General features: G+C 43.5%; 3 protein-coding genes across 6 annotated transcripts in view; 2 read left to right on the forward strand and 1 right to left on the reverse strand.

The window, feature by feature from the left end:
• Positions 1-11,246, reverse strand: part of spata18 (spermatogenesis associated 18) — an 11,777-nt gene extending 531 nt beyond the window's left edge. Inside the window, exons 1-11 of one of the 4 annotated variants that reach the window (XM_019896938.1) lie at positions 5,259-5,769; positions 4,192-4,297; positions 3,776-3,891; positions 3,577-3,695; positions 3,183-3,278; positions 2,262-2,378; positions 1,934-2,165; positions 1,277-1,435; positions 1,023-1,198; positions 516-639; positions 379-438 (exon numbers count right to left, since the gene is read on the reverse strand). In XM_019896938.1, coding sequence (XP_019752497.1) covers positions 379-438; positions 516-639; positions 1,023-1,198; positions 1,277-1,435; positions 1,934-2,165; positions 2,262-2,378; positions 3,183-3,278; positions 3,577-3,695; positions 3,776-3,891; positions 4,192-4,297; positions 5,259-5,345 — 1,392 coding nt within the window. In that variant the 5' untranslated portion in view covers positions 5,346-5,769. Of the gene's footprint in view, positions 439-515; positions 640-1,022; positions 1,199-1,276; positions 1,436-1,933; positions 2,166-2,261; positions 2,379-3,182; positions 3,279-3,576; positions 3,696-3,775; positions 3,892-4,191; positions 4,320-5,258; positions 5,772-11,142 lie in introns of those variants that run through there. The other 3 variants (XM_019896939.1, XM_019896935.1, XM_019896937.1) reach the window with 3 other exon arrangements.
• Positions 6,643-9,923, forward strand: sgcb (sarcoglycan, beta (dystrophin-associated glycoprotein)). Its single transcript, XM_019896940.1, has 6 exons — positions 6,643-6,835; positions 7,441-7,650; positions 7,846-8,031; positions 8,295-8,486; positions 9,024-9,155; positions 9,255-9,923. The coding sequence occupies exons 1-6, from the start codon at positions 6,821-6,823 to the stop codon at positions 9,462-9,464; spliced, it is 945 nt and encodes a 314-aa protein (XP_019752499.1). The 5' UTR covers positions 6,643-6,820; the 3' UTR covers positions 9,465-9,923.
• lrrc66 (leucine rich repeat containing 66) lies at positions 11,033-24,920 on the forward strand. The gene is made up of 5 exons (XM_019896934.1): positions 11,033-11,477; positions 13,031-13,200; positions 14,177-14,510; positions 14,578-21,900; positions 22,321-24,920. Exons 1-5 carry the CDS (start codon positions 11,096-11,098, stop codon positions 24,258-24,260), a joined length of 10,149 nt encoding a protein of 3,382 aa, XP_019752493.1. The 5' UTR covers positions 11,033-11,095; the 3' UTR covers positions 24,261-24,920.

The following is a 24,920-nucleotide window of genomic DNA, read 5'->3' on the forward strand; positions in this document are numbered from 1 at the left end:
TTTTGCTGTGGAAAATTATACAATGTCTAATTCTCGTTTATTTTATGTGTGAGATTTAAAGTAAACTTTAACCAGCAAAACTGCCTCTGATTCGAACACTTGTGCATGAGAGGCTCTTGATGATACTATACAATAGTCTCCCAGGCACTACGGAATCTTTTCAAAAGTCTTTTAACACGTTGAAGTGTGTTTTAAGTGTGGGGAGAGGTGCAACTATATTTAAAAAATGAACAGGGTTTACTGTGGTTGGATTTGTGAATAGTGAAGCATGCATAGGCGAGTCTTATGGCGGATAGCATTCCAAAGGAGGTTTCGAGCCTCTACAGAGAGCAGTAAGACTATTTGAAAAATGCGATCGGTACCATTACGGACACTTACGAGATTGCGAGTTGGACTGAGAGACTGGGAGCGCATGAAACTGATTGGACTTCTGCTCCACTGGAAATAAATATGAAGACAGATTACAACGTCAGAGTGTCACCATCTTAACTGGCACTCGGGTTACTTTCAAGTACCACAGCTCCTTTCTTGGTCACGACTTCGCCCTTGGCGCGCACGGTGCCGCCCTGCATCAGAGCGGGCCACACGTGGTACAAGACCAACTGGGCCGAGAGGTCCGAGTCGGGGCTGCGACGGTACCTGTCGGGAAGAGAGGATTTAACGATTGTACTTTCACAAGTGTCTGGAGTTCTGAATCAAATGATTCATGATTTAGTATTTGTTTTAATAGGTTTTAAAAATTCAAAAAAAATTTTAGGGAGGGTGTTGTAGATTTTAAATTTAAAAATATTTTTTTTAATATGAGTATTTTTTTTTTAATGTCACCATACCTTACTGTTAGTACTTGACAGTCTATTAATGTGTTATAATGTGGACCGAGGACAGCGATTTATTTCCTACACCTACAGTTTGAGGGAAACTGGTAAACCCTGAAGTAAAGGAGAAGGAAATGCTAACTTCCTTAGCATGAGCGAGTTCTTTTGATCTACTTCGCATGTCAGTTGAACACTTTGGCGCCATACTTGTTGCTGATGAAAAGTTCCCCGTCACTGGCAAAGGCCAAGTCGATGGGCGGGTCCAACGTCTGCATGGTGAAGGCCAACTTGCACGTCTCCCGAATCAACGGGCTGACCACGGAAAAGTTGACTTTTGGGATGGAGGCGATGCGAGGGTTGAGGTTCATGGCGCTAAGTACTTCCTGTTGCGGGGTGAACACAAAAGTCACAGGTGCACACTAGCCTCCGATGATGGATGACATGTTTCTGTTCTTTTTTACCTCGACGCTGTTCTCCACATCGTAGAGGTCCTGGTTTCGGACGATGTAGTCCACTACAGTGTCTTCCAGGCTTTCGGGCCCAAAGTGACATGAGGATAGACTTTTGCGAGCGCGCAGCCTGAAGAGACGATGAGCAAGTTTTGCTGCCTTGAAGGACTCCTGATGTGTGACGACACACAACAAACAAATACATGTTAAAACCTCTTTCTGGACTGCAGTGAAGGGGAAAACTCCTGGTTTGGAATATGGAGAATTTAGGGCACACCTCATATGTAAAAATGTCAATGTTGATGTTGTTTTACAACCCAGGCATTGTGCCAACAGACTGAAATTGGAAGGGTTAAAAAATAAAAAAAAGTCATAGAAGGCATCTGCCCTTCACGGTCCACTGTCATAGCGGCTTTAGAGTGCCTCGTAGTCAGCTGTGAGTGTGCGGATTTTCCATTTTAAATCCGACTTGGACCTCAGTTTCAGGTTGGTTTAGCCATTATCGAGTGCCTCGTTGTGAGAGAGTGTAAATGTTACACGATGACCTGGTCGCGTCTATTCCAACACATTCAGTCAACATGAAACCAAAACATGAAAATGTCTCCCAAGTGGCCAAAAACGACCTCGAACAAGATAAAAGGAAAGTAACATTATTATTGTGACTCTTACCACTACGGCAATGAAAATGATCCTCCGGACCGTCTCCAAGTCATTCAAGTAGCCCTGAAGCTGTAACTGCGCTTCCTTACGTTCCTCATTGTACAGGTCACTGAAGCGCGACACCACGCGCATGAGGCGGGAGGAGCTGGTGAGCTGCGACCGCGGGGTGGTCTCGGACCTCAGGGGGGTGGAGGTGCAGCGGAGACTCGACGGAAGCCTCACGGAATTGTTTCTGGCCAGCCTGACAAAGGTGATTTAAGGCATGAGTGATTTGCTGGAGATGGACTGAAAGTTTATATTGGATGTGTGTACATGTAGTAGCGTGGTCATACAGTACCGCTGTGAGCTCAGATATGACACTTCATCCCTTAATTTTGACATCTGACGCTCATAGTCGTGATAGGAATCCAATTTCTGCTTGTAAAGGTCCTTTTGTAAGTGTGCTGCTCTCAAGCTAAAAACAAAACAACAACAACAACAACAACAAAAAAAACACATTTATGGATTCATACAATGCCGGGGGGAAATCATCTAATAGCACATTTGCGCAACAGATACTCTCACCCACAACTGAGAACTTTCAAAGGACATATTCATTCATTCATTTTCCGATCCGGTTTATCCTCACACGGGTTGCGGGTGGGGTGCTGGAGCCTATCCCAGCCGTCTTCGGGCAGTCGGCGGTGGACACCCTGAACCGGTTGCCAGCCAATCGCAGGGCACACAAAGACGAACAACCGTCGGCGCTCACACTCACACCAAGGGACAATTTGGAGTATTTAATCAGCCTGCCATGCATGTTTTTGGAATGTGGGAGGGACCCGGAGTACCCGGAGAAAACCCCACACAGGCACGGGGAGAACATGCAAAGTCCACACAGGAAGGCCGGAGCCGGGATCGAACCCACGACCTCTGCACTGTGAGGTCAACACGCTAACCACTGGTTCGCTTTTTCCAAATAATTTGGATGTAATTATTTTCAGGGCGGGATCTCATTGCTGAACGTCAATGGAAACATATTAGTTCCGTGAACTAATAGTACCTGGAATATTTCCTGGAACTTTTGGTCTGAAGGGGATTTTGCACCACAGAAATTTGTTCCAAATTCCTAGACGAGGCCCCCACAGCAGTGTCCGTTCTCTCTCTCCTTCTATCAGGAGCTATTTCACAATTTTTTAGGGGGGGAGCACTATGTTTTTTGTTTTTTAGAAAAACACGGCGGGCATGATAAAACGCAGCTCGTGTGTGTTTCAGTTACTCTTCTTTCAGTTGCAGTAGTTCCTCTTCAGTGGTCTGCAGGGTGGTGGCTGTTTTGCTCTTTGTCTTGTTCAGATCCCTGTGAGCTTCATTCAGCCTGGAAAAAACAAACACATCCTTTATAAGTACGGTATTCCATCCATTCATTAATTTTCTACAGCACCTGTTCACTTTTGGGCGGTGGATGAGCAACCACATAACTGTGCTTTTAAGTCTGCTAGCGCAATGCTAACACAGTCACAATGGTCCCAGTAAGAGCAAAGAGGGCAACCATCTTGGTACTGGGTACTTTATCAAGCAACACCCATAAAACACAACCAGGTGAAAGTATCCCTCTGAAAACACCTTCCTGGCGTGAGTAGTTTTACTTTATTTTCCTCACGTGCCAGACTCACTCTGCCTTAACCGAGTCCAGCTCCAGGCGAGTGGAGCACAGCTGAGACTCCATCCACTGCATGTCGCTCATGTTGCCGCTAGGGAGCTCCTTAAGCTTTCGCTCCTTTTCTGCCAAATCCTGGTGAGCGCACAAAATTGTGTCCATTTAGCGCCAGTTAGCATCTTCCGCCATTAGTTTACTTTAAAGGTTGATGTGACCTGGAAAAGACTGAAACCGGTGTCTTTGTGGACAGGGGGTTGTAAGGGTGAGAAACAAGCCCCCAGCCATGGAAGCAGGCGCGTTTTTAGCGTGGAAACTCCGTCTGTGTGTTGACCTGAGTCACAGGGAGAGAATGGATGTCAGACAGGTAATACGCATATTGATACAGTGGATATGAAGTCGACACACCCCAGTTGATGTGCCGATTTATGTGATTCTAAAAACCAAGCTGAAGCATTTCAAAATGGTTCCCCCCTTAATGTGACTTATAAACTGTATAACTCAATTTTTAAAAAAATCTTCTCAACAGATGGTTGGCTGGATGGCTAGCTGGCTGGATGGATAGATGAACCTAGTATTTGGACAGGGGTGTGTAGAGTTTTTATATCCACAACAGGTTATGTAGAGTGGTTACCTTCAGCAGCAACCGAATTAAGAATGGCAAAAAGCTGCCCTTGGATTTTGGCCGTAAATTCCATCATCTCACAGCACCGATTCATGTTCTCGTCACAGGAAATCACCTTGGGGAGCACAAACATTGCTCTCATGAATGAGAGAGAGAGAGAGAGAGAGAGAGAGAGAGAGAACATAATACTGTTGATTTTTGATTGACTTGAGTATAGAGTTCTTTTTTTTTTTAATGCTGATATATTGGTGATAAAATACTAGAAACAGTACAGATCTATACAATGAAAATCACAACTGAATATCATAATGGATGTAATGTTTGTTTTCATTTCATTTTTTTCTTATCTTCAACAAAGAATCATTGAGGGCAAACTCCCTGATTTACATTTCTGCATTGTTAAAACCGTGCTTGCGTGGATTTTCTCGAGGTACTTTGGTTCCCTCCCACATCACAAAAATATGAAAACATTATTGAAGACTATTAATCAACTATAGGCGGAATATCACGTGACCAAACCGTAAAACAGGTTAGTGGACTTTCTGTGTATTCCGCGATAAATCATAACGAGTACATGATTATAGACTGGATGATTTGAAGCCTAACTTGCTCACATTTTTGTTTTCTTTATGGCTAGTGTCTTCGGACAAAAGACAAAAACATGTGTATAATTTGTATTCAGTCTAATGTCCCGATACCCGAGTTGCAATAGTTACCTTACTTTTTAGCAAACAAAACACTAGAAATAATATTGACAAAATCACTTCCGGTTTTGCGTGAACAAAACAGGAATTAGCCGAGAGTGCACTATCTTTAAAATGCTCTTTTGGAAACGTCACTCGGAGGCCATGGAGACTCGTTCCTATAACAACCAAACTCAAATTGAAAATCTGTAAAGTGCTAAATAACCGTATTTTGTGACTTTAAAAAATATTTTACGGCGCACTAAAAACACGAGTTAATATGTCATTTGAAGTCATACCATGACGCAAGGCTAGCGCCATTACGTCTATACATCATGACGTATACAACCCTATGTCAGGTTAGCGTGAAGTTTAAATTCTTAAAGAACTTACATGATACTCTCTTTGCCATTTCTCCAACCTGTCCTGTAAAACGCTGAAGCAGGACTGAGTTAGCAGAGCGTTTAAAGCATCCGCCATATCTGTGCTCCTTGGAGAAGCAAGAATAACAAAACAAACACAAAAAAAACTCTCCTCCGTTTTCGCGAGTGAACGAAGAGAAACAACAAACGCAAAGAGTTGTCCCCGCCTACAGGTGAGGCAACGTCACGTCATCTTCTGCTGGCCTTTGTTTCACAGCAGCCGGACTCAGACGGAGAATGTGTTGCTGGTGATGTGCTTTTAATCCAATTTTAATTATTCCATAAAGGTAGTTTACCTGTTAGTTTGCTAGTTCACAATTTTAAGTGGTGACATGACGAAAATGAGCTCAATTTGGATGCTGCCCTCCAGTGTGTATCGAAAATGGACACAAAGAAAATGTGAAAAAAATGACACACCCTCAAATTACACCGAATGCTTAGGTTAGTAAGAAAACACCGGTGAGGTTTTCAACCAATGAAAATAATGAAATTACTAAACGTAATAAAAAGAACAAGAACAACAGCAACAAAACACCGGAGCTGTAAGTAAATCTAAATGCACTTGGGGGCGTTGTTGACTCTACACAGGTCGTCTCACTTAATGGGAGACCATAAAGCACGTTATTTGCAGCTGTTAAGTAAATAGATTAAATGCATTTAAAAAAAATGTTAAACTAAACATTTTGTCCATGCAACATAAAGTGTAATTACGCACCTACTACAGTAGGTGACAGTGTCACTCATTTATTTATGTATTTCTTTACCATAAATTGATGCACTTTAAATCTTTTATGTGACAGACTAAAAAACATAGTTATTCTTTGAAGTAATTTGACCTAGATTTCTTCTTTTGTGTGTTCGTGTGTGTTAATAAGGTTATACCTGCTATCCATAGGTGTACTTCTGTTTTCTAGACAAATGATATAGTATTTATTGTTTCGACGGAGAGCTGGGAGGAAACAAAATGTTTTCTCCTTCCTAGTGGGGGTATAACACAAAACAATTGAGAAGCATTACTCAAATGGAAACTTCTGTATAGTTTGTCTTTTTATGGCGAAATATTGTCTCCGTGTATCTATGGCTGAGTATGAATATGAGATGGACGATACTTTTAACATTAGATTAATGCAGTTGCTCAAAGCCTTGGAGAACCACAAAATTATATTATATAAAGTTTTACAGTTCAAAATCATCAAATAACTTTATAAAATGAATACAAGGTCTAGTTTATTGCCCGGGTTTTGGAAACTATGAACGTCTATAAAATGTGGTTTGCTATTTCTGGGCTCCTCCTGCCATTGGCTAGTTGGATCGGAACGTACCATCTTCCAGAAACGAAGTTCACATGATTTGAAACCTCCTCGTCGACACCACAACTATTCGAGTGTTTCTGTACTTTGCATTAAAGCGACACAGCAGTTAATACATTTCGCAAAACACGATAAGTTTGGGTAAGAAGAACACCAAGGCGGTTGATGGTGGGCCCACCCCCCACGCACTCGCACTCCGGTCGGAGAGAGAGGGAGGGTCAACATGGCGTCTGAGCAGGTCCGTTATAGTCTCAATTTATTCTTATTTTCTCCTTTTCTGACACAACTTTATGTGTACTAAAGGGACAGTTACGCTCGTGTGTGCGCCGCACCCGAGACGCTTCGTGTTTAAGCCAAGCCCGCTGTCATTCCAGTGTCATAAACACTGGCCTTCTGGATCGTAATTGTTTAAATAAAAAGCTGTGTTGCATGCCAAATGGTGGGAAATGTTGACATTTACCAGTCTTGCGTGACGACGAACTAACCATAAGAGCGCCGATAAGTAACGGTTTAATAGATCTGTTTTGATGCTAAATTGGGAAGGGTGTATTTTTAGCGATGGCCGCACATGCAGGCTTGCTGTCTCATAATAGACGCATATCAGCACACGGTTGAATGAGAATTTAAACAGGGCTGTTGCATTGATTAATTGGTGTAATTGTTTAAAAGAGCCGTTGTCAGTTTAAAGAATAGAAGTTCACATATGTCTAAAGTAGAAATGCATATCCAACAGAGCAGTGGCGGTCCTAGTTTTTTTTTTCCGTGCGTTGCAGCCCCCAGTATGATTTTTCATATCTGGCTTAACGATGTGTGGTTAACATTTGGGTTTTTTTTTCCCCCCAGGAGAGCGCCAACGGGCCGGTGAAGAAGTCCATGCGGGAGAAGGCCATCGAGAGACGCGGCGCCAACAAGGAACACAACAGCAACTTCAAAGCGGGCTACGTGCCAATCGAGGAGGAGCGCCTGCATAAGACGGGTCTTCGCGGGCGCAAGGGCAACATGGCCGTGTGCGTCATCGTGCTCCTCTTCCTCCTCGCTTTGATTAACCTCATCGTGAGTACACCGGTGACAAAAATGCAGTGCCTCCTCGCCCCCCTTTTTTTTTTTTTTTTTTTTTTTTAATGAAGAAAAAAAGCATATCTAGAAACAGTAATGTGGTAAATAAATACAGTGATTGACTTTTTATAAACACTTGTCAGGTATGCATCCCATCCAATGTGTCTGCCACTTTGCTGTTGTTCCATTCAGATCACTCTGGTCATATGGACGGTGATCCGCATCGGTCCAAACGGATGCGACAGCATGGAATTCCACGAATCGGGTCTTCTGCGCTTCAAGCAGAAGGCCGACATGGGCGTGGTTCACCCGCTGCACAAAAGCACTGTCGGGGGTCGCAAAGACCAAGACCTGCTCATCGTTGGCAACAATAACCCGGTAAGAGGAAACGAAAACCTCCACCATGAGAGCAAATCAGTGATTCATGTGGGCTCCCTCTAGTGGTACGCTTCAGAATTACCGCTGAAGTGCAGTTCCACTTGAAAGTTAAATACAGCTGAACTGTGCTTTTTCGTTCAATACATTTGCTGTTAGTCACTAAGAACTCCTTGTTTTAATTTTTTATTTTTTTTAGGTCCCACTTTGTGTCCAAAAGTTCAGCGACAACTGATCCAAATGTTAAAATGTTTGTGTTGTTTTAGGTGGTGTTCCAGCAGGGCACCTCCAAGCTGAGCATGGAAAAGGATAAGACGTCGGTGGTCAGCGACACCGGGATATCATTCACAGACCCCCGCACCCAGACCACTTTTTTCAGCACTGACTACGACAATCACGAGTTCCACCTGCCCCAAGGTGTCAAGGTGCTCAGTGTCAAGAAGGCCTCCACCGAAAGGGTGATTGTCTCTCTCAATAACCATCTGAGCAAGGCTCATTCTATATCATTTTTGGTTCCAGCTACCTTTGGTGCTTGGTACACATAGTTCAGGTTCTAATTTGGCCCGAAAAAGTTCCCATAAATAAAATTTTCTCTGATTTTTGTACTCGTGTGTTATTTAGGCTCTTTTGTAAGCTACGGTGATTAAAATAAGGTGAAGGTTCTGTTAAACAATTTCACGGTTGAATTTAATTGTTTATGTCACATTGGTTCATCCTAACTGTGCATATTTTTTTAATGCTTTATGATGCTCTCTGTTTGAACTGCTTTCCTGCCATCTTGTGGCACCTTATGCAATTACAACTCCGTTACTGGCGGATTCTTGTTATTCAGTTCCCAAACATACAAGGTTCCTCAAAAAGTTCCTGGTTCCAATCTAAAGTGCCTCTGGTGAACTATCTACTTTAAGCCGTGTTTATGGCTTAACGTTCAAGAACTTTTAGTCCTTGCTACATGTACAGTCGTTCCAACTGGTACGTCTGGTCTCCCCGCCCAGATCACCAGCAATGCCGCGTCGGACCTGAACATCCGCGGGGACGGCAAGGCCATCATACGCGGCAACGAGGGCGTCAACATCATGGGCCGCACCGTCGAGTTCCGAATGGGCGGCGACATTGAGCTCAGAGCCGTAAGTAGAAGCGCACGCAGTCGCGTCACACTAAAACCCGCGACGCAGCTGCTTCTGAGCTTCTCTGTACGTAAAATATAAACGTGTCCTTGCTCGCAGGAGAACAGCATCGTGCTGAACGGCTCGGTCATGTTCAACGCCACGCGCATCCCCAACTCGGCGGGCGACATCTACTTCGACGAGGGCGTGGAGCGCTACAAGCTGTGCATGTGCGCCGACGGCACGCTGTTCCGCGTGCAGGTCAAGTATCCCAACATGGGCTGCCAGACCTCAGACAACCCGTGCCGAAACACCCACCAAGGACTGTAACCCCCAACCCCTGCCTCCCTATCACAAAAAGAAGGAAAAAAAAACTGTATTCATGGATTACATGATCACAGGCGTTTGGAAGATGCAGTGTTTTGTTTTACCATCCAGTATTTTTATTATTATTATTTATATCCTTGAGGGTTGCACAGGGAATTATTTGGCAGCTGTGTGTGCGTGTGTGTGACGTGTTTACTGACCACTAAGTGATTAGTAGGATTTATGCACTGCAGTCATGCTCAAAGCTCTCAAGCTGTCAATCATTACATTGGCTTCACAAGAAGAGTTTCATCTAGAAAAGATAGATTGTGCTTTACACTCGCCAGACATCTGTACAATCTAATAAGCTCATATGATCAAAATGTTGTACACGGCTCTCACAGGTTTGATGCGGTTAATTGATATCGTTCAATTCACCCTCCTGTTATACTGCGGGTCAAATTTATCCGTTAAAAAGAAAAACATATTTGGATCCCAAAATTAAAGATCAGATTAAATAAATAAACTCTCTGGGCCCTTTTTTGTTCTTTAAATTATACATATTTTCCAAAACAAAAAAAAATAAATGTGTCATTTGATCCATTCTATTCTATCATATTTTTATATTTTATTTTATTTTGCAGGTCAAATCAAGGTGTCTAAAAAAAAAATTAAAAAAAATCGAAGAAAATATTTTTTGAAATAAAAATTCTCCTCATGGCCTTACTTTCGTTCTATTAAAAAATCTTCACGGCCCTATTCAAATGCCAGATTTTTGTGACATTAAAAAAATAGCACGATTTTAAAGAAAATGTCAGGAAAAGCCTACTAGAACATCTGAAGTTCACTTGAGGTTAATCAAAGACACTTTAAATGGTTCCGGGTGTATGCTGACTCAGTAAAAGAAAGTGAATGTGATTGGTTAATTCTGCACACCCCCATAACTCCAATGATATAATTTCATTTGTTTATTTTTACTTCCCCCCCCCCTTTGAAAATATTTTTTCGTCAAATTAAGCTGAGGATAGGTCACATTAATGGAGGAAAATATTTTGAAATGCCTCATCTTGGTCTCGCTTCACAAAAACTTGGTATTTGAACAGAGATGTGTGAAATTTTTATATCCATTGTGTTTGGATTTTTTTATGTCTAAAAATATCCAGCACATTTTTTCCTTTTTTTAATGACTAAATACATCCAGCACATGCATGTTGACCCAAGAACATTTTTGGTGTTCTCAAGAACCAAAACACAGCAGGAGGGTGAATACTACCAAATTTGAGTATTATTTGGATTTTGTACAATCTCAATGAGGATTGATGGGAAAATGTGTAACAATTTCTTGACAACATTGTGGTGTGTTTGTTTGAATAAAAACGTGGCGTGTCAGCGTGCTGCTGCCGCTTATCTTGTGTTTTGATTAAAGGTCTCGGGGCGTGCGCGTGCTCCATTTGAAAACGACGGCCTTTTATGACGGAATACAATCCGGGCTCGGCCGTCAGGAACGCACTTATCTCGACGTAAAAGGGGAAGACAGTGAGGCATTAACTGCACGTAAATGATTGAACGGCGTCTTTGGGCGGGTTCGTACTCGAGCAGACTTTGGCCGTCAAGTTTCAAGCAGTTCAATTGTGCAGCGCGGATGGTCGGTGTGGATGATTAAGATGGCTCGGGTTCCGATCGTTTCGGTGCTGTTGCTCACCTGCTTTGTGCTCCATTGCCACTCGCTGATTTGCCCGCCGTCCTGCTCGTGCCGAGGGACCTCCGTATTGAACTGCTCCTTGGCGGGCCTGTGGACTATGCCAAAAATTCCGGACTCTGTGGCCCATTTGGACGTCTCTCACAACGGCCTCGAACGGGTGGCGCTGCTGCGCCGGACGCTCCCTCGGCTACGCAGCCTAAGCTTGGTTAACAACAGCATTGCGCGCCTGTCACTCTGCATCCACGGGCGCGTCCAGGGTCGAGGGTGCGCCTCATGGGCACCTAACCTCCACCTGTTATCTGTGGAGAGGAATCAGCTGCGACGACTACCACGGGGTGAGTCACAAGAGTCGTAAATGCTTCATTAGGTACATCGGATCACGGCGTTCAAAAGTTATGGCACTCGAAGAGAAAACAGACCTCCCCCAAGGCCAAACAACAGGTTCAGGTTTACATGTACAAATAAGGGTAGGAAGAAGATGGTGGCATCACATACAAACCAAAGTGAGTGATTTGAAAGATTTCACTCACCCATCTCAGCTCCTAATGTGGGGCGATCCAAAGTTGACCACTCTGATGCAGAATTGTAGATTGCATTTAGTTTTAAGCCTCGACTTTGGAACAACCAGAAGACCCTCACCGGAGCCTCTGAGGCTGCAGGATGGCTCATATGTGATTAGAAGTTCATTTTGATTTGAGCTAGGCTCAAAACTAATCAGCTAATTTTTTTGGGTAATCAATTCTAATAAAAACTGGAGGAGAAACTTGGGGTCCTTTGATGTTGTTTGTTAGATTGAGTGAGCCGCCTAAAAGTAAAACCAGGGGTTGGTGGAAAAATGTTCGATATGAGAAAAAAAATAGGGGTTGGATACTTAAAAAAAAAACAACAACAAAAAGGGCAGGGTGTCTTGGGTTGGGTGTCAAAAAAAAGGGGGAGCAAAGGTTTAAGTGTAAAAGTAGTTTTAGGTGTAAAACTATGATAGGTTTAAGTGTTAAAAAGTGTTAAAAAAAATGCTTGGTGAGTGAACACAAATGTTTTTTTTTCCCCTATGTCATCTAACGGCTCTGCAGAGGCTAAGAGAATTAAAAAAAAAAAAATACGCATTTAACAGTCTCTCCAAATCCTGAAAATGGATTGACTGGGGGTTTTCAAAAATGGCATATTTTTGTGGAAGACCTGAAAACAAAGTCCAGCCCAGCCATAAGTTGTTTCCTACACAGTGGTGATCATCACCGATACAATTAGTAATTCCCCAAAAAGTCCAAAGAACGAGCAAAATACAGTACGCTTGTAGAGCTTATGCATCTAGTGATGAGCCTTTTCTTCTTCACGGTCTGCTGTGCTCGAAAGGCTTGAGTGCTTTGGAGGCCTTATGTTCGATATGAGAAAAAAAATAGGGGTTGGATACTTAAAAAAAAAACAACAACAAAAAGGGCAGGGTGTCTTGGGTTGGGTGTCAAAAAAAAGGGGGAGCAAAGGTTTAAGTGTAAAAGTAGTTTTAGGTGTAAAACTATGATAGGTTTAAGTGTTAAAAAGTGTTAAAAAAAATGCTTGGTGAGTGAACACAAATGTTTTTTTTTCCCCTATGTCATCTAACGGCTCTGCAGAGGCTAAGAGAATTAAAAAAAAAAAAAATACGCATTTAACAGTCTCTCCAAATCCTGAAAATGGATTGACTGGGGGTTTTCAAAAATGGCATATTTTTGTGGAAGACCTGAAAACAAAGTCCAGCCCAGCCATAAGTTGTTTCCTACACAGTGGTGATCATCACCGATACAATTAGTAATTCCCCAAAAAGTCCAAAGAACGAGCAAAATACAGTACGCTTGTAGAGCTTATGCATCTAGTGATGAGCCTTTTCTTCTTCACGGTCTGCTGTGCTCGAAAGGCTTGAGTGCTTTGGAGGCCTTGGAGGTCCTGCGCCTGTCATTCAACAGCATCACCACCATCCAGCTTGGAGAACTGGACAACTTGCGAGGGCTGAGGGAGCTTCACCTCCAACACAACCTCATCAGCAGCTTGCACTCGGACGCCTTCCGACATTTACAACAGCTCAAGGTAAATAAGCACATAATACAATGGTAGTATCTAGTATATAATGTGTCAGTATCGGTGATACCGGTTCAATATTGATATTAAATCTTGCATCTGCACAGTAATCCCTAAAGATTGGCTGCAGTCTTGGCAAGGAACGTACAGTATTTGGACCTCAGTCATCGACCGGGATGGTTCAATTGTCACTAAAAAGTTTCTTTTTTTTTTTAATTCAGGAAAATGATATTAGCTTGCATTTTCAATGTTATCAAATTGTTTTGGAGAAATCAGTATTTAGAAACGGCCATTGGAAATTATCAATATGGCCACGTGCCCTTCCACTTCCTCCATAACTTGGTGAGATTCGCGACAGGGGCCGGAGACTATTTGTTCATTTAAAGTCATTATAAATACATCACTGTCAAAATGACAGGGATCAATCAGTCCGAAAATACATATGGACTTCTCAGCTCTACTTTGGCCCATTTCATCCTCAAAAAATGTGTCACGACGACTAACCTTTCCATGGCTGATTTAAAAGAGAAAGTTTTCTTTGATCAAGATACACAAAAACAATCAGAGGGGCTTTTCGTAAGCGGAATTGTTCATAGGTCGCTAAATGTCTGAAAACAATGATCAATCACCACCACCATTCAGATGCACATTCCTACTCTTGGCCACTTTCTAAAAATAAATTAAAAAAACGATCAGCACAATGCTTTAGTTTTGGTGGTGGTCATAGTGTGTTTTCCTCATAAGGGCTCACATTTGATGTCAATTAATTCAAAATACGGTGCAAATCATTTTTTATAATTTCACAAATTGAAGTGGACAAGAGCAAGAGTGTGCATATGAATTTTGGTGGCGATTAATCACTGTTTCAGACACTATATGACAACTGAACTGAACAAACCGAGCCAGGGAAACCTAAGTGCCAATGTTGAGCCTATTCACGTGTCTCATTAAAGCTGTGCTTTCACCAACATTTGCCTCGTGGCAGATCCTCAATGTGAGCTTCAACATGTTGACCAGCCTCAACCCTTCAATCTACCTCTCTCTACACACCATCGGGGCGGACGTTCACCTGGCTGGAAACAGGTGGCGCTGTGACTGCAACATGCGTAGCATAAGAAGATGGATGGCTTTAGACAGGAGCAGAGGCTCACGCTCCTGGGATTTGGTTTGCGCTTCGCCGCCCATTCTTGCCGGTGTGGACATTGTCAAAGTGGAGGACGATGATCTGAACTGTTGGAGTGCTGAAAAGGAGCCAAAGCTCCACCAAGATGTGACGGTCCATAGGGATTCCCAGGTTCTGTTGTCCTGCGCCACAAAAGGTAACGACTAAACATATCCTCCACACCGTCAGAAACCAAATAAACAACTCATGTGTTTTATTCCCAGGCGGATTATGGCGGACACCCGCTGGTTTGGTACCTGCGAATCAACCTCAGTCTGGTCTCCTCGTCAGTGCCATCACAGAGAAAAACACTGGTCTTTATGTGTGTTTGTCCGAGGACTACCAGGTGGTGTCTGTCTTTCACCTCCATATTGCAGGGACTAGCAGAAAAGCCCGAAGTGTAACTGAAAGAATCACAGGTGGAGAAAGGAGTCAAACCGTGACACAGTCCGACTTCACGTTAGCCGTGTGTTTGTCTGTGTTCATCACCTTTCTGGTCGCCTTCATCCTGGGAGTTCTCCTAAGACCTTGCATCGACATGCTCTGGAAGAGGATCACCAGGAAGAAAACATCCAACCCAGTCTCATCAGCCGAAGAGAGACAATATGACAACGAGGCCTACTCGGCAGGCGAGGACCCAGAGGAGTTGCGGCCTCATAGGGAAAGGAGAGTCACGTTCAGCACAGTGGACTTCCAGGAAGAAAACAATGTTAAATATCACAACAAGGAACGTGAAACAAAAGCAAACGGTACAGTGGTTGAATGTGAAATGGTCACAGATGGAGATTCAGGAAGTGAGATAAGTCTGGAGAGAAGGTATTCAGAGGATACAAGAGGTCTTTCAGACCAAAACCTCAAGAGGAGGGGAAGTTTGTCGGATTCCTCACTGTCTGACAAGGACCAAAAAGAAGTGGACACTGTTCAGCAGAACTCAACAGAATTACCTCCAATTTCCATAAATAAAACTCCAGGATTTGCCTTTGAGCCCATTCTGCACCCAAACAATGGCCGAATTTTAGCAGAGGAACCAGAGGATGATGAGGAACAGTTTGAGTTCAGCGACTGCAGCACATCTCCGAGAACCAGCAGCCCCGTGGGTTCTTATAACTACACCAAACAAATTATGCCAAGGCTGAACAGGAAGGACTCATCCAACTCCAGTTCATATATGAGCGACGACGAACCTTCGGAATACACCGTCAACCCAGATCTGCAGGAAGAGGAGGATATGAGGAGGAGGTACGCTAAAAGTGGACATGAACCTAGCCTGGATCAGGACACAGAACTTTGGTGGCCTGCAGTCGATCTTGAGCATTCCATGCGCGTCCAGAGACGTTTGGATATTAAAGTTTGTGAAGATGATCGTCAAACTACAAGCTTCGGCGAGAAGCCCGGGACAGAGATGGTGGTCACAGCAGGAGTCACACCTTCAATTTATTTATCCAGCAGTGACAGTGAAGAAACAAGGCGACCTGTTACTGTATCGCCAAGACTTGATTCACAAACACAGAGGCCAGCGCTTGATCTTGAGCATACCATCTCAGTCCAGAGATATTCAGATATTAAAGCACCGTTACGAAGATCAGATTCCTCATCTGGCACTGACTCTGAGGATGGATCGATTCACCTCACAGAGGCACCACAAAAGTTTGACAGAGCAGGGCTTCTAGAGCAAGAAGTTCGCCTTGGGAAAGACACAAGGTGGCCTGCTATCGACCTTCAGCGAATTCCTCGCATTGAAAGGCATCTAAATGTAAAGTCAACACTGCCTGATTCTTCCTCGAGTAGTGATAGTGAGGTCGTAAGAAGGACCACCATGTTACAGCCTCCATCTAAAGTATCACTAAGTTATGATGCACAAGCAACCTGGCCCGCTGTTGATCTTGAGGATTCTTTCCAAATTAAGAGGAGACTGGATGTCAAAGCAACATCACCAACTTTGGATGCATCAATCGACAGCGACAGCGATGATGTAGTGAGTAATTACATCACAAAACCGGAACAAGAAACCAGAAATGTAACTCGGTACCCCATTAAAGCACCTCCAACACCAAATTATTACCCACAATCACCTTGGCCCTCAATTGATCTTGAGGACTCTTTCAGAATCAAGAGGCGTCTCAACGTCAAAATACTTTCGCCACCTTCAGATTCACCATCCATCAGAAACAGAGATTATGGAACAACTCATGACATCACCAAACAGGAACAAGGGCTTGCTAAAGTAACCAGGTCCACCACAAAAGCATCATCAACACCAAGCTATTACCCACATGGACGCTGGCCTACAATTGATCTTGAGGATTCTTTCAGAATCAAGAGGCGTCTCAATGTCAAAGGACCTCCATCACCTTCCGATTCATCATCCAGCAGCGACAGTGAGCATGAAACAATTCATCACATCACAAAACATGAACAAAGACCCACTCAAGTAACTAGATACTCCTCGAAAGAATTACCAACACCAAATTATGACCCACATGGACCCTGGCCCACTCTTAATCTTGAGGATTCATTCCGAATTAAGAGGAGACTAAATGTCAAAGCAACATCACCAACTTTAGACGCATCATCCGACAGCGACAGTGATGATGTAGTGTCGAATTATATCACAAAACCGGAACAAGTAACCAGAAATGTAACTAGGTACCCCATTAAAGCAGCTCCAACACCAAATTATGACCCACATGGACCCTGGCCCACTCTTAATCTTGAGGATTCATTCCGAATTAAGAGGAGACTAAATGTCAAAGCAACATCACCAACTTTAGACGCATCATCCGACAGCGACAGTGATGATGTAGTGTCGAATTATATCACAAAACCGGAACAAGTAACCAGAAATGTAACTAGGTACCCCATTAAAGCAGCTCCAACACCAAATTATGACCCACATGGACCCTGGCCCACTCTTAATCTTGAGGATTCATTCCGAATTAAGAGGAGACTAAATGTCAAAGCAACATCACCAACTTTAGACGCATCATCCGACAGCGACAGTGATGATGTAGTGTCGAATTATATCACAAAACCGGAACAAGTAACCAGAAATGTAACTAGGTACCCCATTAAAGCAGCTCCAACACCAAATTATGACCCACATGGACCCTGGCCCACTCTTAATCTTGAGGATTCATTCCGAATTAAGAGGAGACTAAATGTCAAAGCAACATCACCAACTTTAGACGCATCATCCGACAGCGACAGTGATGATGTAGTGTCGAATTATATCACAAAACCGGAACAAGTAACCAGAAATGTAACTAGGTACCCCATTAAAGCAGCTCCAACACCAAATTATGACCCACATGGACCCTGGCCCACTCTTAATCTTGAGGATTCATTCCGAATTAAGAGGAGACTAAATGTCAAAGCAACATCACCAACTTTAGACGCATCATCCGACAGCGACAGTGATGATGTAGTGTCGAATTATATCACAAAACCGGAACAAGTAACCAGAAATGTAACTAGGTACCCCATTAAAGCAGCTCCAACACCAAATTATGACCCACATGGACCCTGGCCCACTCTTAATCTTGAGGATTCATTCCGAATTAAGAGGAGACTAAATGTCAAAGCAACATCACCAACTTTAGACGCATCATCCGACAGCGACAGTGATGATGTAGTGTCGAATTATATCACAAAACCGGAACAAGTAACCAGAAATGTAACTAGGTACCCCATTAAAGCAGCTCCAACACCAAATTATGACCCACATGGACCCTGGCCCACTCTTAATCTTGAGGATTCATTCCGAATTAAGAGGAGACTAAATGTCAAAGCAACATCACCAACTTTAGACGCATCATCCGACAGCGACAGTGATGATGTAGTGTCGAATTATATCACAAAACCGGAACAAGTAACCAGAAATGTAACTAGGTACCCCATTAAAGCAGCTCCAACACCAAATTATGACCCACAATCACCTTGGCCCGCAATTGATCTTGAGGATTCTTTCAGGATCAAGAGGCGCCTCAACGTCAAAGTACTTTCGCCACGTTCAGATTCATCATCCAGCAGAAACAGGGATCATGGAACAACTCATTACATCACCAAACAGGAACAAGGACTTGCTAAAGTAACAAAGTCCTCCCTTAAAGCGTCATCAACACCAAGCTATTACCCACATGGACGCTGGCCTACACTTGATCTTGAGGATTCTTTCAGAATCAAGAGGCGTCTCAATGTCAAAGGACCTCCATCACCTTCCGATTCATCATCCTACAGCGACAGTGAGCATGAAACAATTCATCACGTCACAAAACATGAACAAAGTCCCACTCAAGTAACTAGATACTACTCAAAAGAATCACCAACACCAAATTATGACCCACATGCACCCTGGCCCACTCTTAATCTTGACGATTCTTTCCGAATTAAGAGGAGACTAGACATCAAAGCTAGGTCAACAACTTTAGATGCACCATCCGACAGCGACAACAATGAGGTAGTGACTAATTACATCATAAAACCGGAACAAGAAACCAGAAATGTAACTAGGTACCCCATTAAAGCACCTCCAACACCAACTTATGACCCACAATCACCTTGGCCCTCAATTGATCTTGAGGATTCTTTCAGAATCAAGAAGCGTCTCAACGTCAAAGTACTTTCGCCACCTTCAGATTCACCATCCATCAGAAACAGAGATTATGGAACAACTCATGACATCACCAAACAGGAACAAGGGCTTGCTAAAGTAACCAGGTCCACCACAAAAGCATCATCAACACCAAGCTATTACCCACATGGACGCTGGCCTACACTTGATCTTGAGGATTCTTTCAGAATCAAGAGGCGTCTCAATGTCAAAGGACCTCCATCACCTTCCGATTCATCGTCCTACAGCGACAGTGAGCATGAAACAATTCATCACGTCACAAAACATGAACAAAGTCCCACTCAAGTAACTAGATACTACTCAAAAGAATCACCAACACCAAATTATGACCCACATGCACCCTGGCCCACTCTTAATCTTGCGGATTCTTTCCGAATTAAGAGGAGACTAGATGTTAAAGCAACATCACCAACTTTAGATGCATCATCCGACACCGACATGACCAATCGCATCACAGAACTGGAGCAAGAAACCATAAAACTAACCAGGTACCCCATGACAGCACCTTCAAAACAAAGTTATGACCCAGAATCACCTTGGCCTTCGATTGATCTGGAGGATTCATTCAAAATCAAGAGACGTCTCAATGTCAAAGGACCTTCACCACCTTCAGATTCATTGTCCAGCAGCAACAGTGAGCATGAGACAATTCAACACATCACAAAACATGAGCAAAGACCCACTCATGTAACTAGATACTCCTCTAAAGAATCACCAACGCCAAATTATGACCCACATGCAAACTGGCCCACTCTTAATCTTGAGGATTCTTTCAGAATTAAGAGGAGACTAGATGTCCAAATAACATCACCAACTTTAGATGTATCATCCGACAGCGAGAGCGATGATGAAGTGTCTAATTACATCACAAAACCAGATGAAGAAACCAGAAAAGTAACTAGGTACCCCATGAAAGCACCTCCAACACGAAATTATGACACACAATCACCTTGGCCCTCAATTGATCTTGAGGATTCTTTCAGAATCAAGAGGCGTCTCAATGTCAAAGGACCTTCACCACCTTCAGATTCATTGTCCAGCAGCAACAGTGAGCATGAGACAATTCAACACATCACAAAACATGAGCAAAGACCCACTCATGTAACTAGATACTCCTCTAAAGAATCACCAACGCCAAATTATGACCCACATGCAACCTGGCCCACTCTTAATCTCAAGGATTCTTTCGGAATTAAGAGGAGACTAGATGTCAAAGCAAGATCAACAACTTTAGATGCATCATCCGACAGCGATGATGTAATGACTAATTACATCACAAAACCGGAACAAGAAACCAGAAAAGTAACTAGGTACCCCATGAAAGCACCTCCAACACTAAATCATGACACACAATCACCTTGGCCCTCAATTGATCTTGAGGATTCTTTCAGAATCAAGAGGCGTCTCAACGTCAAAGTACTTTCGCCACCTTCAAATTCATCATCCAGCAGAAACAGGGATCGTGGAACAACTCATGACATCACCGAACAGGAACAAGGACTTGCTAAAGTAACCAGGTCCTCCACAATAGCGTCATCAACACCAAGCTATTACCCACATGGACGCTGGCCTACACTTGATCTTGAGAATTCTTTCAGAATCAAGAGGCGTCTCAACATCAAAGGACCTTCACCACCTTCAGATTCACCGTCCAGCACAGACAGTGAGCATGAAACAATTCATCACATCACAAAACATGAACAAATACCCACTCATGCAAATAGATACTCCTCTAAAGGATCACCAAAACCAAATTATGACCCACATTCACCTTGGCCGACTCTTAATCTTGCGGATTCTTTCCGAATTAAGAGGAGACTAGATGTCAAAGCAACATCAACAACTTTAGATGCATCATCCGACAGCGCGAGTGATGATGAAGTGACTAATCACATCACAAAACCAGAACAAGACAACAGAAAAGTAACTAGGTACCCCATTAAAGCACCTTCAACAAGTTATGACCCACAAGCAACTTGGCCCATGGTTGATCTTGATGGTACTTTCCGAATTAAGCGGCGTCTAAATGTCAAACAACTGTCAGCAACTCCAGATTCATCTTCCAGCAGCAACAGCAAAAATGAGATGACATTTCACCCCACAAAACAGAAGCAAGGAGTCACAAACACAATCAGGTACCCCATGAAACCGAGTTATGACCCAGAAGTACCTTGGCCATCACTTGATTTTAAGGATTCCTTAAGGATTAAGAGACGATTAGATTTCAAAGCACCATTACCAACTTCAAATTTAACATCCAGCAGTGAAAGTGAAGATGAAAAAATGTACTACACCCAAAAACAGGGCCAAGGGACAACCAAAATAACCAGTTATGCCCCTAAAGCACCAAGTTATGGACCACAATCTACATGGCCCACACTTGATCTTGAAAATTCTTTCCGAATTAAGAGGCGTCTGGAAATCAACGCACCTTCACCACACTCAGATTCTTTGTCCAGCAGTGACCGTGAGTATGATGTCACTCATCACATTATAAAACAGAACCTTGGGTCCCGAAAAACTCACCATCCCATAAACGTATCTCCAAGAATAAGTTCTGACTCAGAATCATCTTGGCCCTCACTTGACCTGGAGGATTCTTTCCGAATTAAAAGGCGTTTAAATTTCCAAGTGCTGTCACCAACCTCAGATTTATCATCCATCACCATGAAACAAGGGACCGCAAATTTAGCTCGGTACGCCATTGCAGGATTGCCAAAACCTGGGCATGATCCACAAGGACTTTGGTCATTGCTTAACCTTGAGGATTCTTTCCGAATCAAGAGGCGTTTAGAAATTAAAGCTCCTTCACCAGCGTCGACCTACAGTAGCAACAGTGAGGAGGACACATTTGTGGATGGACAAAGACAAGGGTACTATGAGAGACAGAAGGGAAGGTCTTCAACTGAACCCTCCAATCGTCATTTCCTGGAAACAGAACATCCGACACTTGATTTTCATACAGTCAAACATCTAGATTTCGAAGCACCATCCCCCACTTCTGCTACCATGGGGAATGAAATAAACCAGTACCCTGGATCATTGCAGCATGGCCTCGATGGTGACAGTGACAGCAAGGCAACAGTCTTCAGGGGGACATCCGTAACTTTGCACACCACAAGCCAGGACCAACAAATAAATCTTGGACGTAATCTTCGACTCAAAAGGCGTCTGGACATTAAAGCCTCGCTGCTGCCTCCTGTTAGGATTTCTAGCAGCGATACCATGGTAGCATCAAACCATGTTGAATCTCCTGGAGTTACACCATGGCCCTCAGTGGAACTCGGTAGAGATACTCGTGTTAGGTGGCGCTGGGACATGAAAGCAGCACCTGCTGATGTGTCACATGTTGTTAAACAACCAAGCAGCTCAAACGAACAAGACGATACTAATGCTGATGCCACGGAGACACAGGCACTGCCCCGGGTATATTTGGGTGTCAACAAACGTTTGGATATCAAAGTGTCATCTCCGCAACAACAATTGGCTGCTGATCAAATTTCTCCTGAGGCTTACTATTCCAAATCAAATTTCTCCACAAGTGACAGTGACGAAGAGAACCAAGATGAAAAAGCCTCGCTAAAGGTGGCAGACAAGAGTTCCATTAAATCTCCTGCGATCATTGTCCCTCGCAGTCCCAAAAATGATTCTAACATCAAATTAGAAAAATATGTCATTGTTCCCGAGACCGCGGCGGACAAACCCAGCAATGCGAGCCCAGAGATAAACTCAGAGCTCCAGTCGCGGTGGGCCAACATGCATCTTGGGTTCTCTCGCTTCAGAAAGCGTCTTGAAATCACATCGCATGCATGCGAACCACCTGTGGTGCCTCTCAGTGAAAGTGACCCCGAGCAAATAAAACAAAAGAATACAGGACTTGGCTGGCAAGGAAACACACGCACAGAATCACCTCTAACCGCTGCACAAGTTCACAACAACGCCGACCAACCAGCAGTGGGTCCGACAAGTGAAGCAAAGTCAAGCGTAACAGGTCTGCCACGTATAAGGAGATACCTGGATGTAAAGGCTCCTGCTACTCTAAAACAAGGTCTGGATTCATCAAGCAGCAGTAAAAATGAAGCTGACTCCACAGAATATTCACAATGGAGAGGAAAGCCTCATGATCTCAGGCTTCCTTCTTCGTATGCAACTCGGACTGTCGAGACCCAACAGACAGCGGAGAAGTCGCAAGTTGCCACTGTGCCAAGGCAGCCTTCCTCCGACAGTAGTGAAGACGAGACGGGTGAGGCTGCAGAAGCCAGGGAGATGACGGAGGTTCCGAGGTCAGTTCCACCAGACAGCGACTCGCCGATACCATACCGACGTTTAATTATCAAACCTTCGTCTCTACCAAATGATACCTCCACCAGGGATCAACATACCGATGGAATGACTACACTACATGGTTCCTCTTATAGTACCAGATATCAACTCCCATCTCTTGCCCCGAAGATCATTCCTAATCCAAGATCTGGGGATTATATGTCCTCCACCAGGGAAATATATTCTTACACCTATAGTGCCAGACCCTATACGGCTAGAAACCAGACCCTTTATGTAGCCCCGAAAACCATTCCCAGTCTAGGCTCTGGGGATGATGATACTCCCCTCACCAGGGATTCATCAGATGTGAACATAAGGACAACACAAAGTGGTTCCTCCTATAGTGGCAGATACCAGATCCCATCTCTTGCCCCCAGACCCTTCAGGAACTCGACTGAGGGCCCACCAGCTGCAATACGTTGGACAGGACTGAGGACCCGCCTGTCTGATCCCTCCAAACATCCGGACTCAAGCCTACCATCTCCACTTGGAGAACTCCCAAAAACTCAAGCTGGGTCCCTCACTACGGAGGTAGCACAGGAAAACAGGAGCACAACCGTGACAAGATCTCTTCACCTAGGCAGCAATTCCTTGTCATTGTTCGGCACCGATGAGATGTGGAAGGGCGCATCAGAAAAGACAGAAAGAAAAGGACTTCGCGCCTTGAAAGCCATGTCGGATGAAAGACAAACATGGGACAAGGATGAAAAAGTGAAACACTTCCAACCAAGTGGCAATTCTGGGAATTCCAATCAGAACAGATCAGAAGACCTCGTCTCTTATACCTCAGCGAGCATCGGAGAAGACCTTCCGTACGACATCCTCCGCTACAGAACGCATGCACTGACACAGGAGATTCCGCCCCCTGTTCCGACAACACCACTGCCAGATGAGGCCGTGGAGTTAACGCGGAATTCCAAAAGCTCTTATACCCCAAGCATTAGCCAAGTTTAAATTTGACCCCCAAAAAATGTAAAGCCTTTTGAAACTGTTTTCAGGGTGCAAAGCTGTCAGCTATTTTACTGTCAGACAGACAACATTCTGATTTGTTTTCCGATTAATTTATATGTACATGTCATGAAAATTGGTAATATATGTTTGTAAGCTTTGGTCCCAAGGAGGAATCAAAGTTCATGAGTTGTAAATTGGTGTATTTCTGCAAATCATCATTAGGGGATTAAAAAAAAAAAACAAACCTCAACATAAATTCAACCGTTTTGGTTTGCAGCAGACATTTTGGGCAAATTCCAGGGCCTGTACTTCTTCCAATATTTCACCGATAGCGTACGCTCAATCGCCAACCTTTTTGAAAATTGACACAGAACAATTAAATGCTCTTCAACTAAACTGTTGTCATCCACACAATAACTTTGTTCAACAAAAATTGGTCTGTGTCCCATGGGATTCCTATAAATTGTGCCTTGGCTCACTAAAGGTTTGGAAACACTCTTTCAATGTTCAATCCAGTGTCATGTTAATCCGAGTAACTGAGTATTCTTACATTGAATAAGATTGCAGTGCTTCCTATTTATGTCTATTTTTTCCATGATTCTCTTAACGTTGTTTTTGTCTTTTTGCAGATTTTCTTTGTTCGAAATAAAGTGCTCCAAACAA

The sequence above is a fragment of the Hippocampus comes genome, unplaced genomic scaffold, assembly GCF_001891065.2.
Source record: "Hippocampus comes isolate QL1 unplaced genomic scaffold, H_comes_QL1_v1.1 scaffold22, whole genome shotgun sequence".
NCBI lineage: Eukaryota > Metazoa > Chordata > Actinopteri > Syngnathiformes > Syngnathidae > Hippocampus > Hippocampus comes.

Bases quoted from the DNA above. Each gene is read 5' to 3' on its own strand.
- lrrc66 (XM_019896934.1), top strand. From the start codon at position 11,096: ATGATTAAGATGGCTCGGGTTCCGATCGTTTCGGTGCTGTTGCTCACC. The intron at 11,478-13,030 runs GTGAGTCACAAG...TGTGCTCGAAAG, and splicing joins GCTGCGACGACTACCACGGG to GCTTGAGTGCTTTGGAGGCC. The intron at 14,511-14,577 runs GTAACGACTAAA...TTTTATTCCCAG, and splicing joins GTTGTCCTGCGCCACAAAAG to GCGGATTATGGCGGACACCC.
- sgcb (XM_019896940.1), top strand. The intron at 8,487-9,023 runs GTGATTGTCTCT...CTCCCCGCCCAG, and splicing joins AGAAGGCCTCCACCGAAAGG to ATCACCAGCAATGCCGCGTC. The intron at 9,156-9,254 runs GTAAGTAGAAGC...CCTTGCTCGCAG, and splicing joins GCGACATTGAGCTCAGAGCC to GAGAACAGCATCGTGCTGAA.